General features: G+C 55.0%; 1 protein-coding gene across 2 annotated transcripts in view; it reads left to right on the top strand.

Moving 5' to 3' along the window:
- Window positions 1-284: 284 nt before the first annotated feature.
- Window positions 285-15,709, top strand: part of Slc38a3 (solute carrier family 38 member 3) — a 17,711-nt gene continuing 2,286 nt past the window's right edge. Inside the window, exons 1-14 of one of the 2 annotated variants that reach the window (XM_005347861.2) lie at window positions 285-419; window positions 9,719-9,870; window positions 9,974-10,052; window positions 10,202-10,317; window positions 10,861-10,934; window positions 11,023-11,115; window positions 11,203-11,284; window positions 12,257-12,339; window positions 12,420-12,478; window positions 12,677-12,841; window positions 12,926-13,005; window positions 13,817-13,917; window positions 14,129-14,253; window positions 14,339-14,483. In XM_005347861.2, the coding sequence (XP_005347918.1) occupies window positions 9,770-9,870; window positions 9,974-10,052; window positions 10,202-10,317; window positions 10,861-10,934; window positions 11,023-11,115; window positions 11,203-11,284; window positions 12,257-12,339; window positions 12,420-12,478; window positions 12,677-12,841; window positions 12,926-13,005; window positions 13,817-13,917; window positions 14,129-14,253; window positions 14,339-14,483 (1,303 nt within the window). In that variant the 5' untranslated portion in view covers window positions 285-419; window positions 9,719-9,769. Of the gene's footprint in view, window positions 420-1,864; window positions 1,938-9,718; window positions 9,871-9,973; window positions 10,053-10,201; window positions 10,318-10,860; window positions 10,935-11,022; window positions 11,116-11,202; window positions 11,285-12,256; window positions 12,340-12,419; window positions 12,479-12,676; window positions 12,842-12,925; window positions 13,006-13,816; window positions 13,918-14,128; window positions 14,254-14,338; window positions 14,484-15,709 lie in introns of those variants that run through there. The other variant, XM_005347860.2, reaches the window with a different exon arrangement.

Here is a 15,709-nt window from a genome sequence, read left to right as displayed (position 1 = left end):
GAAGTTACCCCATTTGGCGGTTACACGGATGGGCATTTCCTCAGACCTCTGGGGGAAGGTGCCTGGCAGTCATTAGCGTGTCCTATCCATCCTATCCTGGCTCTGCAGCTAAGGCAGGCTGGGCTGGGAGATTCCACAGGTGGTGAGAAAGGCCTCAGAGCTCTATTTACCCTGGCAGGGGTCCAGGCCCAGGAATGACAAACAGGCACCCTTCCCCCAGCTTAGCCATGATTGGCCTTACCCAGGGACCCCTCATCTCACTAGCCTCCAATCCTGCCACAGCAGCCCAGCCCAGCCGGTTTCTGCTCCCGTTCAGTTTGGACCCAGGACCCCAATCCTCATATGCTGAGAACCTAGAGCCTGGCCTGGATCCTCAGGAACTGCTCTGGTGCCATTACCCCTTGACAAATATCTCCCGTGTGAGTATCCAAGGTGGTTCTGGCTCATGCCATTTTGTTCTCCCCCTTCCCTCTGGAGGGCTGGGATTGCCGGCATGTGCCGCCCTCTCTAGCTTCTCCTGCTGTTTGGGAGGGTGGGAGTCTAGTGGCTATTTATGACATGGTAAGGTTGGGTCTGGAAGTTATATCAACATCAGCTAAGGATGAAAAGCTGTCCTTTCTGTCATCTAGCTACCAGAAATGTAGGCTTCACTTTCCGGAAGCTATCACCATCCCAGGGCTGTTTTGCTTGGTCTCCCAGCTCACTGGCCTTCACAGCCAGCTTCTAGTCCTAAATTCGTAGCTTACGGCTTTCTCTTCACCCACCTCTCCCTGGCCAGAGGGAAACTGAGGCACGCTTGGGCTTGGCTGTGGTGGTGCTATGAGTCAGCAAGAAGAGAATCCAGGCCTGCTAGATTTGAGGAGTCCTGACTCCCAGCCTGGGGCAGAAAGGGGGTGAGACCTGGTCTCTGAAGGTCTCCACAGCATCAGGAAGGAGAGATGACATCAGGAGGTAGATATGACAGAGAAGTCCAGCTTGGAAAGGAACAAACAGCAGAAGCCATGGCATTAATCGGATCAGAGCCAGTGGCTGAGAAGCAAGGGGCACAGCTGTTCCACCCTCCCCATCCTGAAAGCCAACACCCCTCCCCAGCTCCCTACCACCCCACTTTCCTCACCAGAGCTCTAGGTGGGAAGCAGGAAGAGATGGCCCTGATAGCCAGTCAAGAATGAGTGCTCCCGAAAGTCCCTTCCTCAAAGTCCTGCCCCCACTTCTGACGGGCAGGCTGACAGCAGTCGCTTAATCTTAGAACGGAATAGAGGGCATAGACATGGAAGGCCGGAAAAGAAACACCGCAATCTCGCCTTGCCGCCCTCACGTCGCAGCTCTCCCAGCCCACCTCTGCTTTAGCCTCAAGGATACCGACTCTCTGGGGTGAAGAAAAAACTGGTTCAGACAGCCCTTCTCCCCGCTCCATCCACCACTGACAAGCAAAGACGACCGGGCAAGGTAGAAAAGGCGTCAAGTCTGAAAGCCGTCCTTTTAAAGCCCCTCACTGAACTTAAATCTTACGGTGTTCCCACTGCTTTCGGCTGAAGATCCCATGAGGTTTAGAAAGTTATAGGCAGAGTCTTTCAGGGGTTCAGGGCACCTACAATTCTCACAAAGATCTCTGCTTTGACCTGAACCATCGCCCCGATTCTTCAGGGCTCAAGCGACCCCTCCCCATCCAGGCTCTCCCACCTATAGGCTCCGAGGGCACCGAGGGCACCGACTGCCCCTTTGAGGCAAGCCGGCCAGGCCCCCGCTCCTCCCCGGACCAGCCCCTCCTCCCTCGGGCCGCCGGGGATTGGCGGGCCGGGGGCGGGCCAGGGGCGGGGCCGGCCACCCTTCATCCCCTGCGGCTGCCGTTGCTGCAGCAGCCCAGCGCTCAGCCAGGAGTGGAGCGGACCTCACTCTTCGGGGCGGAGCGCCGAACGTGCCCACCACGAGGCCAGGTACTGCCGGGGTTAAAGAGCCACCAGCCCAGGAACGCTGTGCGGGTCGAGCCATTATACCTTCTCCGGTCCCTAGTGGGCTTGGGCAGCTCTCTCGTACCGTGAGACCCGGGCAGGCGTCCCAGTTTTCCAAGAGTCAGAGCCCTGCGCGCTCCAGGGCACAGGTCTGCGAGACTGCCGGTAGGCACCCCAGCTCCAAGCTTGCGCCAGGGTGCTGGGAGGGCCACCTCCTCTACTCCTTTTCTTGGCAGGGCCAAGCTGGACAGCAAGGGGACAGCAGCCCCGGGTTTAAGTGCACAGGACACCTAGTTTGAGGCTCAGGAGACAGTGGACCGACTTCCTGAGTCAGGACCCACCGGCACCAGCTAGAGAGTGGCGGGGAGCAGACGCTGGAGCACTGCCCCGATGGGCGCTTGAGAGGCAGATCCGCCGGCTGGCACGCGGGCAGTCCGGGTATATTTATTCCGGCCTCGCTGGGCAGAGTCTGAGGGCAGATCGGGCGGGACGCCTGAGAACCCGCGGGATCCATGTTAGCCCCAGAACCAGTGTCATTTGCAGTGGGGCCAGTGGGCACCGCCTGCTCTGGGTTCCTTTGGCTCTTTGGCCTGAGGGCGGGGCACAATGGGCGTTCCTCTCCACCTGTGGACTGGCTGGCCCGAGTGTGAGAACTAGCCAGGGGCCCAAGACTCAGTTTTCAGGAGCCGCCCCTGCTGGGTGGGCCCCTTTCATTGGCTACAGTGAATGCGTACGGTTTGTTTACACTAGAGAAGGGGGCCAAGGGTGGGGCATGTGAGAATCTGCACCCCCCTATCCCACTCCCCTGACCCTGAGACCTGAATCCAGGTCTGCCTTTTGCACAATGCTAAGGAGACCTACATCAAAGGTTCTTGCTCCCTAAGGAGTACCACGGAGGACACCTCCATGTGCTTTCTTCCTTTAGCCCGCCAGTCCTGTTCTTACCTTTAGTACTTCATCCACTTCCCGCCATTATATCGTCCATAGAAGAAATGCCTGGCACATAGTCTGTGATGGGGACTTATTTTTGGAAGGGAAGCCAGTCCCTTGGTGCACTCATTGCATGTCAGGGGGTGGGGATAGAAAACTAGATAATGTGCCGGGGCGGTGGTGGTGCACGCCTTTAATCCCAGCACTCGGGAGGCAGAGGCAGGCGGATCTCTGTGAGTTCGAGGCCAGCCTGGTCTACAAGAGCTAGTTCCAGGACAGGAACCAAAAAGCTACAGAGAAACCCTGTCTTGAAAAATCCAAAAAAAGAAAAGAAAAGAAAAGAAAAGAAAACTAGATAAACCCAAGGATTGTTCTGTTTGGAAGTAGGGAATTTCTGTACAGCTGTGGAAACCCTTCGTGGGAAAGCCCCAAGGTGGAAGGATCCCGAGTGCATGAGGCTGTGCCTGATATATTTTGGAGAGGCTGGGATGACTGAAACCAGGAATGACAATTTCTGACTTCTTGGGTTTGAGTAGGGGACTGTGTCTCCAGGAAGGATGAGACCGTGTCCCAGAGCTTTCTGCTTTCTCCTGCCTGAATCCATGAAGCCTGTCTTCTCACTGCCCTCTCAAGCCATCCTGCTGAATGCCGATTCTTGTCTCAAGCTTGCTGTCCACCACAGTCCAAGGCTCCAGATAGCCAGCTGAAAGGAGCTGGTTGTTCCTGTAGCTGTGTCACTGGCCTGGAGAGTGGCCTTAGAGTCTCACACAAATGGAGAAACAGGCTCAATAAAAGTGGGTAGATCATGAACTCTAGACTGGACCCGGAAAAGATATGAAGTTAATGCAGCAAGCCCTGGAAGTCTGGGCTGGGTGTGGGTCGAGGGCAAAGCATGTCTGCAAGGCAGTGCCTGCTAGGGAGATGCAGTTTTGGCTTCTGTGTGCACAGAAGGCTGGAGTGTGATGTGTAGGCTATGCTGTAGCAGGAAGGGGCCCTGAGGGAAGAGTTCTATTTTAGACATCGCCAGGGACCAGGCGCCCCAGAGTAGGTAAAATGGACTGAGAACCTTCAGAGGGCTTTGAACCCATTTCCTTCATTCAGTGATGTTGATTAAGCACCTACTATGTGCCTTGCTCACAGTGTGGTGCCTGGAAGGGTACTGAAGAGGCAGGCCTTTAACTCTGGATGGGAAGACAGATACAGGACGGTAGGGTGGGAACTCTAAAGGACCAGGCAGCACTTCTGGGGGCCAAAGGGAAGGACCAGCTGCTGGGGCAGGAGGGGCTTTCCTGCCAGCAGCCTAGAGTTGCTTGGTTTTGGATTTCCGCTCTGCGGGCCACGTCCTGTACACAGCCCCTCGGCCAGCACGTCTGCACCTGTGTGCGGCCACTGACAATAGGGGTCACCCCAGCTGGCCATCACTTCTGTTTGTCTTTTCCATTATTCAGGTAAATAAGTCTCAGGAACCAGCCTTGAGGTCTCCAAGTTTTCTAGTAGAACCTGGCCTTATGACCCTCCTGGGCTTGGCTCCACTGGATAACATTGCATCCCATTGGGATAGAGTCTGAATTCATGGAGAGCTGAAGATGCAGTGGAGGCCTTGTGGAGTCCCTCTTAAGTTCCACCTGGACACCCAATGGTACCTGATGTGCTGAGACACCTGCCTCTTCCTCCACTCACGGCCATTTGGGCTCCTTCCAGGGCTCTCTGTCTTTATGTTTTTTAAGACAGAGTTGTAGCCAGGCAGTGGTGGCGCATGCCTTTAATCTCAACATTTGGGAGGCAGAGGCAGGCAGATCTCTGAGTTTTTCAAAGCCAGCCTAGTCTACAAGAACTAGTTCCAGGACAGACAGGCTCTAAAGCTACAGAGAAAACCTATCTTGAAAAACAAAACAACAACAACAAAAATGACAGAGTCGTACTACATAGCTGTGCCTGGTCTGGAACTCTGGAACTTACTGTATAGACCAGGCTGGCCTCTAATTCATAGAGATCCTTCTATCTCTGCCTCCCAAGTGCTGGGCCTTAAGGTTTTTACCACCACACGTGGGGCTCTGGCTGTCTCCTGCCACCATCTTTCTCCACCTCTACCTTCGAATGGTCATCTTTGTTTCTGACCTCCATCATTGTCTTTTTCTCCTTGCCTGAATATCAAATCATCTACTTTGTATGGTATTTGTTTCTCTCTGTTTTCTTTTGTCTGTGCTCCTGAATATCCAACCAAGTTTCTCTATCTCCCTGGGCCCCTGTCTGTCTGTCTGGTTGTCTGTCTAGATCAGTACGCATGGGCGCGTGTTTGAAATGTGAAATGTGTATGTTTTCCCTTGCACTCTCTCCCCTCAGATCTCTCTCCTCTCTCCCTCCCTCTACCTCAATCCTCCTGACCTAATGTCTCCCCTCCTCCAAGCTGACCTTGCTTTAGCCCCCCATCAGGGTCTACAATGAGTCCCAAACTGCCCCAGGCCTGTGTTCCAGTTTTCCTTGGGGCCAGGAGTCCGGCTGTCCAAATATTTGGCCACCTCCAGGGGATTCCGGGTCGGCAGGGAGGAAGATGGGCTGGCTGGCGCAGGGTCTCCCCTGCCTCTGGGGGGGCCACAGTCACGTGATGTCCTGTCCTCTGCCTCAGCAGGACCTCTGGCCGCACGTCCCTCTGAACAAGCTGGCAATGGAGCTGGAGGAGGGACTGCTGCTGGCTCTGGCCAGCTTGGGCCAGGAGGTTCTGGCCGCAGTTTCTCTTAGAACCAGCCTGAGCAGAGAGGGTCCAAGTCGAGGTGGGAGATGAGGCCAAGGTGGCTCGTAAGCATCTGCTGGTTGTCTAGGAAACGTACCCTGTCACAGGAAAGTCTACCTTCCGGCCCCAGCTGGGCTTCTCAGATCTTCCTAGGTACTTCCGGATAGCCAGAATACCGAGACACAGGCTACAGATCCCTGGGCCAAGGGGCAGAGCCTGAGTCTTTGGGGTGGCTAGCTTATCAATGCGCCAGGCCACCAAAGAGTGGCTTTGCCCAGTCCTGCACATGCACCTCGTCAGGTCATCTGTGCCAGCCACACACTGGTCACAGGCTGCCCTCTCCTGTTCTGCTGTGTGGTGATGATGGGATAGTGGGAGATACAGGACTGGACTCTTCTACCACCAATGTGACGCTGTGGCCTGGGGGAGGGGCCAGGGGTGACTGACAGTTTTGATAGGCTCCTACTGGCCCTGTACCTCAGTCTCTTAGGGCAGCAGCTTCTCCCAGCAGTCTCTGGGGCTGTGTGTTAGGGACTTAAAGTTCAAACATGCCGGCTGTGCACTGATTCCCCAGTCATGTACGCTTTGTCCCAGGATGGAGTTTTTTTCTCTGAAATCAGGAGAAGCAGGCCAGCAGAGAGGTCGCTATCTAGAGGTACTCTGTCATAATAGCTAAACTAGGAAAAGCTTTCCCCACCTGGGGCCCCCCGTGATAGGCACAAGGTCACAAGGTTACCCAGGTCCAAGAAACCTGGGCTATAAAAATGAACTTCACATGACACCCACCCCGCATCAAAACATATGGCTTACAGGACTGGGAGAAGTGCAGTCCACCGTGCAGCCAGCCTACCCTGCAAGCCCACGTATGTTCCTGAGAATGGTCCCTAGGTCTGTGCTGTAGGATAGAAAGCTGTGGTTCCCATAGTGGCTGATGCAAGCAGCCAACCCATCCTGGCCTGGATTCCTAGGCCTACAAGTCTTTAATTAGCCAAAGTCAACACCTGCCGAGGTGTGCCTGATGAATTCTCGCTCTGTGAAGCCCGCGTGGGCAGGTGTTACTTGATGCACCATCCTGATGATGCTGTAGCCCCTCCCCATCTCCCCACGGAACAAACAAGCCTCAGAGCAATGGCCTGGGACAGCCATCCGTTCACCGTCCAGGCCCATACGGCACTCATGACCAAGGCCGTCCTGATGACCTGCCCAAGGACTTGGTGCTCTCTCTACCCTAAGACTTGACCATTCTTTGGACACCCATGGCCTGCTCGTGAAGGCGAAGCCTCCTAGAGCTCCCTCATTCTGTGGCCAGCTTTGGTCTCGCCTCACAGGACCCCTAGGTATCAGAGGACCATGAGGTCCCAGGCGAGAGTGCTCTGTTCATGTCGCACTGTGAGGCTGATCCAGTCTAGGGCACAGTCTGGGCCTTCGCCTCTGCGGGACTGGCTCCGATGCCAGCTCTTCTTAATCAGGCTCCTCTCCTGAGTACCCTGACTTCCTGACACATAGGAGGGCAGGAGAGAGCGAAGGGGGGCACGGGCTGGAGGAGGTGAGCTGGCAGCCTTGGGAGATGTCTGAGGTCTCCTTCATAGCGTTAAAACTAGTCTCCACTCTGGGGCTCTAGTCCTGAAACTGCCTTCACTGAGTAAAGATGCTTACTTAGCCTCTAAGGCTCTGGAAGGTTTGTCAGTAGCCATGAAATTTTCATTCTACCCTCACCTCCTGCTGATACTACACCTCAGAGCCTATGTCCATGCTGTGCCCTCTGCCCAAGGCTCTCTTCCTTGCTTCATGCCTTGGAGCTTCTGTTGGAAATTTAGACCTGGCTACACCACCTCCTCCAGGAAACCTCCCTTGATAACTCCCTCCCCCTAACTTTTTTAGACCTAGAAGAATGTGTTTCACATTCAGTTGTAGTAGGAAATTTAGAGTGGTGGCTGGGAGGAGGGGTAATGGGACATAGAAGAGTATCGTCACCTCTACTAGACTGGAGATCACTTAAGGACAAAGATCCTACGTCCTTCCTGGGATCTCGGGGCAGCCTGAGACCTAGTAATGACTGGTTATGAATAATAGCCACCAGGCCCCAAAGACTTCAGCCCCACTGAAAGGGGACAGGGAGCCTAGAGCTGGCACCTTAGGCACCTCCCATAGCCATTCCATGGACTTAGTCTCCCTGGAGGCCGTGCCAGGCTGCTTGGTACCCTGATGCCATAACAGAACGAAGCCCTGCACACACCAGCCCAGGCAAGCCTGGGGGCCTCTGTCATTACAGCAGAGAGGTTGCTTGGCCTAGACTGCTGACACAGCATACTCCAAGGGCTTGTCCCAGCTTGCCCAGGGTGGGGACCGAGCAAGGGCAACCTACTGAGTGCCAGGGGGTACTCTGGAGGGATTTTGGAGACCTGGCAGTGCAACCTTCCACTTGGATGAGATTCTGGGAGGGGTGTTGATGGCAGGGCTCATCAGAGGGGCAGTGTGAGGGCAGCCTATGGAGTGATGGGTGACGGAGGGGAAGAGTCCACGAACTGAAGCCCATACTGTCAGGGTCCTCTGTGGGACCCTGGGAGGACGAGGAGTTCAAAACTAGCAACCAGGGAGACAGAGGTAGGTAATGGTGCCAGGTGTGGAGTCCCTAGGGCTGAGGTATTCGAGCTCTGAGTTCTGTGCCAGAACAGTGGGTGAGGTACTCAGGTGGGCGTAGTGAGACAGGTGTCTACAGAGTGTGGGGGCCTAAGGCCTGAGCCTAGCTCCCTGGAGCATCAAGATCAATCCTGAGTGTTTGCTTGGGCTTCTTGTAGCTTCCCATCTCAAAGCCAACCTGAGACCCTTAGGGGCTGGAGTAGGGACAGGAGTCAGTGCTGGGTTTGGGATGCCCTGTTATGCCTCAGGCCCAGGCTCTGGCTATCCTGCCTGGCACAGATACCACTTTCTGGTCTCCACTCTGGTTCAGCCCTCTCCCCCCCTACTCCCCGCTGACTACTCTGGCCCTTAGGATGTCCTGAAAAGGCCTGGGTTCACTTTGCCCAGACATCTTCTGGACACAGTAGGTAACCCCTGGCCCCAGAGATGGGAGAGGGACCAGTGAGTTGTTGTCTGGGCTGTGGGAAGTGGGAAGTGAGGAAGCTGGATCTTCTGCAGTCCAGCTGAGCCAGGCCCAGAGAGAGAAGGGGCACCCAGCAATGACCTGGGCTCCTCTTCAGCCAGCCAAGCCCTGAGCTCCTGGCCCAGGGAAATGAGGGTTCTGCTTAGAGGGTGGCTTGAATGGCAGGCCCTGGATCAGGGGCTCCTTGGCAAGAGAGGCAATGCTAGAAGGAAAGTGTGGTCCTGAGGCCAGGGCTGTGAGGAGCATGAAGACCAAGTGGCCCAGAGAACTGTGCCCTAGGACATCCATTTCCTGGAAGGGCCCCTGAGGGCCTTTCACCACAACCAGGCTGGACAGGCCCAGGTGTCCAGCCCCAGCACCGCCTCAGGCCTCCTGGCTCTGGAGGGGGCATCTTCTGCGCCTGCTGTCCACAGCGCCAGCTCTCAGCCCACAAAGGGCCCTTTGTTCTGACTGCCAACAGAGCCCGCCGGGCATCTGGGAACAGGGCCCACAGCCCTCACCCTCTCCCAAGGCCTCCAGCCATCGGGCAGTGCCATTCTAGGTTGGCCAGGAGGCCCCTGGCACACAGGACCAGTTCAGGAAACTGTGTCCCAGGGCTACTGTGAGGAAGGGGATTCACTCCAAGACGTACATGCAGAGAGGGGTCAGGACCTAGCACTTAGCATTCAGGGTTTCTGGTGCCACTCAGCTATGGACTCAGATCACCCAAATGGTCCAAGCTTCGCAGGTAGAGAAACTGAGGCCCTAACAGCTTGCTTGGACTGGTCTACATAGGGGACTTGTACTTAAGAGTTGTCCCATCAGGTTGTCCTAGGAGCTCAGGTGTCCAGGTTCTACTCCATACCCCAAAGGCAGAGCCCAAGGAAGAGATGGGTCCCAGTGATCCTCCATGTGCCTGGCTGTCCTAAGTGACCCTCTCAGAGATGTACTATGGCCACTGACTTCATGAGGGAAACCAGACCATGATCCCAAAAATAACCAGAGGAGCTGACTGTTCCACAGACGTCTGACTGTGTTGCTGTGTGAGCGGTGTTCCCAGGGAGTCTCTGAGCCATGGAGATACCCCGACAGACAGAGATGGTGGAACTGGTGCCCAATGGCAAGCACTTGGAGGGGCTTCTACCGGTGGGCATGTCTGCAACAGACACACAGAGGTAAATAGAAGAGGGACCTGGGGGTAGCTCAGGGAAGGGAAGCACTGGGCAGAGGCACAGGACACGGGGATGGAGCTGAGTCACTTGTGCTGGTCTCCTGCAGGGCTGAAGACCCCCAACATCGTGCAGAAGGCAAGGGCTTCCTTGAGAAAAGCTCCAGCATGACGCCACACTTCACCGACGTGAGCTGGGCAACCTGAGGGACTTGGGGGACTGGGGGGAAGTTGGGCATGGTGATGAGGCGCTCTGGGGAGGCAATGGGAGACTGAGGGACAACGAGGAAGGATGCTACAATGCCCCATTATTCCCCATCCCACTCTGGTACCTGCAGTTCGAGGGGAAGACATCGTTTGGGATGTCCGTGTTCAATCTCAGCAATGCCATCATGGGCAGTGGCATCCTGGGTCTCGCCTACGCCATGGCCAATACTGGCATCATCCTTTTCCTGTGAGTGCCTCTGCAAATGGCCCTGAACAGCTGCCAACCATGACCTCCCAGGACCTTCCAGTTTGCTATCCAATGGGTGGGCACTTCTTACTCTGGACCAGTCCACGGCTACAAAAACATCCCCAGCCGGACAAATATACCTCACTGCTCCTCAAACCCACAAGGCCAGCTCGACAGGCCTGAGTCTGTTCTGCTACGTTTACACATGATGGCTGAACCCTTGTGGCCAGGCCTTGTGTGGTCACACGTGTCCTTGATTTGGTGGCCCTGCCCTGAAGCCTGAATGGAAAACATGTTTGTCCCAACGACTCCAGAAAGGAAGGGGCTCGGAGCACAGGCACAGGGCACTCTTGACCCAGAGGGCCCCCACCTGGGTCATGTTGCACCCTGAGTCAAAGAGAGTAGAGTTCATATCTCTGGAGTCTCCTGACTTGCACCCGCTCCTCAGACATTTATGTCACGGACAGACTCCTTGCAGCCTCCTTGAGCTCATCACTCCCTGCCAGCCAACCTCCAGGGGCCTCTTTCCTTCATGTTCTCCAGGTTCCTTCTGACAGCTGTTGCCCTGCTATCTAGCTACTCCATCCACCTGCTCCTCAAGTCTTCAGGGATTGTGGGTGAGCCTTGAGCAGGCCTGGGGGGGGGGGGCGAAGCTAAGGTGAACGGGGCAAGCTCCCCTGGCTATCCTGACACCGGTTTCTATAGGCATCCGCGCCTATGAGCAGCTGGGTTACCGTGCCTTTGGGACCCCAGGGAAGCTGGCAGCAGCTCTGGCCATCACGCTGCAGAACATTGGAGGTGAGGCTGGTAGTGGGGGCAGTGGGGTGCAGGATGAGCTGGCTGGTTCAGCCGACCTCAGCAGCTGTCCCCTGCCTTCTCCCCCAGCCATGTCCAGCTACCTGTACATCATCAAGTCTGAGTTGCCTCTTGTCATACAGACCTTCCTGAATCTGGAGAAGCCGACCTCGTGAGCCTGGGGAAGGAGGGTGGGAAGCAATGGGTGCCCAGCCAGCCTGCTAGACAGGACAGAAGTGTGGCTGTGGAGAGCAGAGGACTGCAAATAGAGCCACATTCGGTTCCTGTCTGTGTGCGGAACATCCAGGGAAAGCCCCAGAGGGGACTTTTAGAACTAGAAAGCTAAGGTCCATGTGACCCAGGACCCTGCTCATGAGCAGAAGGGCCTCAGGCTTAGCTCTAAGCACCTGCTATTCCTGACCATGGGGTCACCCCCGCCGCCACTACCAAGAGATTAAGCCCAGGGCATGTGTGGGGGTGCCTACTACTTAGCCAGCACCGGCTGGGCATCAGCCTTGCTTTGTGTTTGAGAGGAAGGGAGGAGAGGCTAACCCTGCTCCTGACCACCCAGTGCCTGTAAGCAAAGGGGCCACATGACTGAGAAAATGCTGAGAGAAAGAATTAGGATTCTGCACCTAGGGTCCCAGGGACCTTTCCCAAGGAATCTAGAAGAATGGATGGTCCTGGGCCTTCTACCCTTATCTGTGCCCCGCGTTTATTTCCAGGACAGAGGAGGGCCTGAATAATACAAGATGAAGGTGCCCAAGAAAGACCACAAGGGCCACAGTTATTGGCAAGTCCCTGAGACTCCCAAGAACAACACAGACCCTTCCTGAGCCATGTCCTTTCATCCTGACACCTCCATCGGGATGGGCCCAGGCCTATGTGCGCTTAGGAAACACTGCCAGCACCTGCAGTCAGGAGGGGACCCACATGAGCTGTGTCCCCGGCCAGCTCACACGCAGGAGTGTGAGATGAGCCCCACCCCCTTTCCCAGATCAAGCTCAGGGAGACTTGGAGTTATAGTTAAATGTTGGTCAGAGGACACAAGGTGGCATTAACTGGTGCCCTAACAGGGAGAGGCAGGGGACCCCACCCCAGGTTGAGGAGGTTTTGACTGTGGTCCCCACTCTTCTCCCTTCAGGGCCTGGTACATGGATGGCAACTACCTTGTGATCCTGGTGTCTGTCACCATCATTCTGCCCCTAGCACTAATGCGGCAGCTGGGTGAGTCACCAGGGTCGGCCTGGAGGGTCGTGAGGGGACACGCAAGGGAGGCCTGAGTCTCACAGTCCTCTCCTCTGCAGGTTACCTGGGCTACTCCAGTGGCTTCTCTCTCAGCTGCATGGTGTTCTTCTTGATCGCAGTGAGCCACCTTCCATGTTGGTCAGGAGAGAGCAGAGGCCCAAGGGAGTCCTCTGACGGCAGGGCGGGGGTGGAGGGTGGGAGGACCTCCTGGGAAGCCAGAGTGAAAAGGCAGCTCTTCTAAGCTTGAACATGGCTTCACGGCGACTTTGCCAGCAGCTTAGCCTGACACTGACACTCTCACCCATCCTCATCCCAGGTCATCTACAAGAAGTTCCAAGTTCCCTGCTCATTGGCACACGACTTGGCCAATGCCACAGGCAACTTCAGCCACACGGTGGTACTGGAGGAGAAGGCACAGCAACAGGGAGAGCCCGAGGCTGCAGCCTTCTGCACCCCAAACTACTTCACACTCAACTCACAGGTTCCAACAGGCCAAGCCAGGCCAGGGAAGTGGGGAGAGGGCCTGGGGGGACGGCTGCCTTGACATAGTTCTGTGTATCTCCAGACAGCATACACCATCCCCATCATGGCCTTCGCCTTCGTCTGCCACCCTGAGGTGCTGCCTATATACACAGAACTCAAGGAGTAGGTGTCTGTGGCTGGGAGGGATGGTGGCTGCCTTGACAGTCTGCAGAGAATGATGTGCTCTTAGATATGTGTCTAGAGGGGGAGGGGATAAGACCTATGCCACCAGACCAAAGATATTCGTGTTCCATAAGAGTGGGAATTAGGAGCTGGGTAGTGGTGGTGCACACCCTTGATCCCAGCACTCAGGGAGGCAGAGGCAGGTGGATCCCTGTAAGTTCGAGGACAGGCTGGTCTACAATGGGAGTTCCAGGATAGCCAGAGCTATTACACAGAGAAACCCTGTCTCAAAAAAAAACAAAAACAGCCGGGCGGTGGTGGCTCACGCCTTTAATCCCAGCACTTGTCAGGCAGAGGCAGGCAGATCTCTATAAGTTTGTGGCCAGCCTGGCCTACAGAAGGAGTTCCAGGACAGGCTCCAAAAGCTACAGAGAAACCCTGTCCCAAAAAAACAAAAAACAAAAACAAAAACTAAAACAAAAAAAGACTAGAAATTAGGGGCAAGAAGGAGGCTTTCTCACTGCTGAGAAATGTGGTGCCAGAGGGACCCTTCCTTGAGGGGCTAGAGAAATGGCTCAGAGGTTAAGAGCATTGCCTGCTCTTTCAAAGGTCCTGAGTTCAATTCCCAGCAACCACATGGTGGCTTACAACCATCTGTAATGGGGTCTGGTGCCCTCTTCTGGCCTGCAGGCATACACACAGACAGAATATTGTATACATAACAAATAAATAAATATTTAAAAAAAAGAAAAGAAAAAAAAAACAGAGGGACCCTTGAGTGTCATCAAGCCCCCTCCCTTACTGTCTGCAGCCCCTCCAAGAAGAAGATGCAGCACATTTCCAACCTGTCCATTGCTGTCATGTATGTCATGTACTTCCTGGCTGCCCTCTTCGGCTACCTCACCTTCTATGGTATGGCTGGATCAGCACGGGTGGATCAGAGGCCAGGCTGGGAGGCAAGGGCTGGTCAGTGGCCATAGTGTCCTGATTACTATAGGCACTCACTAGATGTGTGATGCCTGACTGTGTCCTGCAGCTGTGGAGGTGAGTCTGAGTGCCACTCCCCACAGTGTCAGGGTCCACCGCCCCCTGGCCTGCTGACCACCCTCCCTGCCTGCCACAGACAGGGTGGAGTCGGAGCTGCTACACACCTACAGCAAGGTGGACCCGTTTGATGTGCTGATCTTATGTGTGCGCGTGGCCGTGCTGATAGCAGTCACACTTACAGTTCCAATCGTTCTGTTCCCGGTGAGCCAGCAGACAGGTTACGGGGCCAGCGGAAGGGAGGGTCTACTGGGGGCCACCGGACTGATGGCGCTTTCCACCTGCCCAGGTACGACGCGCCATCCAGCAGATGCTGTTTCAGAACCAGGAGTTCAGCTGGTTGCGGCACGTGCTCATCGCCACTGGCCTGCTTACTTGCATCAACCTGCTGGTTATCTTCGCCCCCAACATCCTGGGCATCTTTGGGATCATTGGTGAGTCTGGCCTTGCTGTATGAATGGGATAGTGTCCCAGAGACTCTGGTCTCTATACATCCAGCAGACCCCCTCAGCATATACCCTACATTTAAGTGATAGTTGGCCGCCGTGTACATGGTCTAGGCTCCGACTTGAACTCTTGTCCTTAAAACTATTGCAGTCCATTCTCAAGGCTCAAAACCACTAGATGAGTAAGTCCTCTTCACTAGATGACAGGACAGTCTCTAGGACCAAGTCTTCACGAAGGACCTCCCTGGATTGGGGATGGTAGTTATCTTAGCTGGAAAGGATGAAACACGAGAATGACTTGAGCCCAGGCAGCATAGCAAGATGCTCTAGCAACAGCAAAAGATCTCAGAAAATTTTACCCCATCTTACATATCGGGGGACCAAAGTCCAGAGTGGCTGAAGGAACAGAAGAGCTGCAGTTGGGGAGCCCAGGGTCTCGATCCAGCTATAGGACTGTCAGACTCCAAGCTTGAGTCTCTGTCCGCTGTCCCATCCCAGCTGAGGTTCCAGGCTGGAAAATTAGACAATTCTGAAACATCTTTGGGATGACCCAAGTCTGACCCCTTGACCCTCCTCTTCAGTCCGCCTCACTGGTCTGGGCGCTGAGACTTGTGACTATCTGAAAACACTCTTGCTTCCATAGTTTCAAATCTGCATCAAGCTGAAACCAACAGACAGAAATGCGTTGTTGAAGTGATGGAAAAATCTTGAGGACCGTTGTGCCTGTCAAGTCAGCTCTGTGCCACTATAACAGAGCCCATGAGGCAGTTATAAACCTATAAAGGGAACACACAGGGCTGGTGAGATGGCTGTGAGTGAGGGCGCCTGCCACCAAGCAATGACAGCTTGAGTTTGGACCCCAGGATTCAAACGTGGAAGAAGAGAACCGAGTCCTCTAGGTGACCTCTGACCTCCACACGTACAGTGACACACATGCCCTTACACATGTACACACAGAAAAAACAATAAATGGAAAAATTTAGATTAAATAAAAAGAGAGGAAAGGTTCAGGGGCTGAGGACATAGCTTAGCAGCTTAGTGCTTAGTGGAGTGTTTGCCTGGCTAAGCGTGCACGGTGCTGTCCCTGGGTTAGAGCCCAGCAGCGCATTGTGTGTGGCACAAGCCTGTATTCCCAGCATTGAGAAGATGGAGGCAGGAAAACCAGGAGCACAAGATCATTCTTTTTTTTTTTCCTTTCCTTCTTCCCCACCCCC

The sequence above is a fragment of the Microtus ochrogaster genome, chromosome 5, assembly GCF_000317375.1.
Source record: "Microtus ochrogaster isolate Prairie Vole_2 chromosome 5, MicOch1.0, whole genome shotgun sequence".
In the NCBI taxonomy this organism is placed as follows: domain Eukaryota; kingdom Metazoa; phylum Chordata; class Mammalia; order Rodentia; family Cricetidae; genus Microtus; species Microtus ochrogaster.
This window is presented reverse-complemented; position numbering and strand designations above follow the sequence as displayed.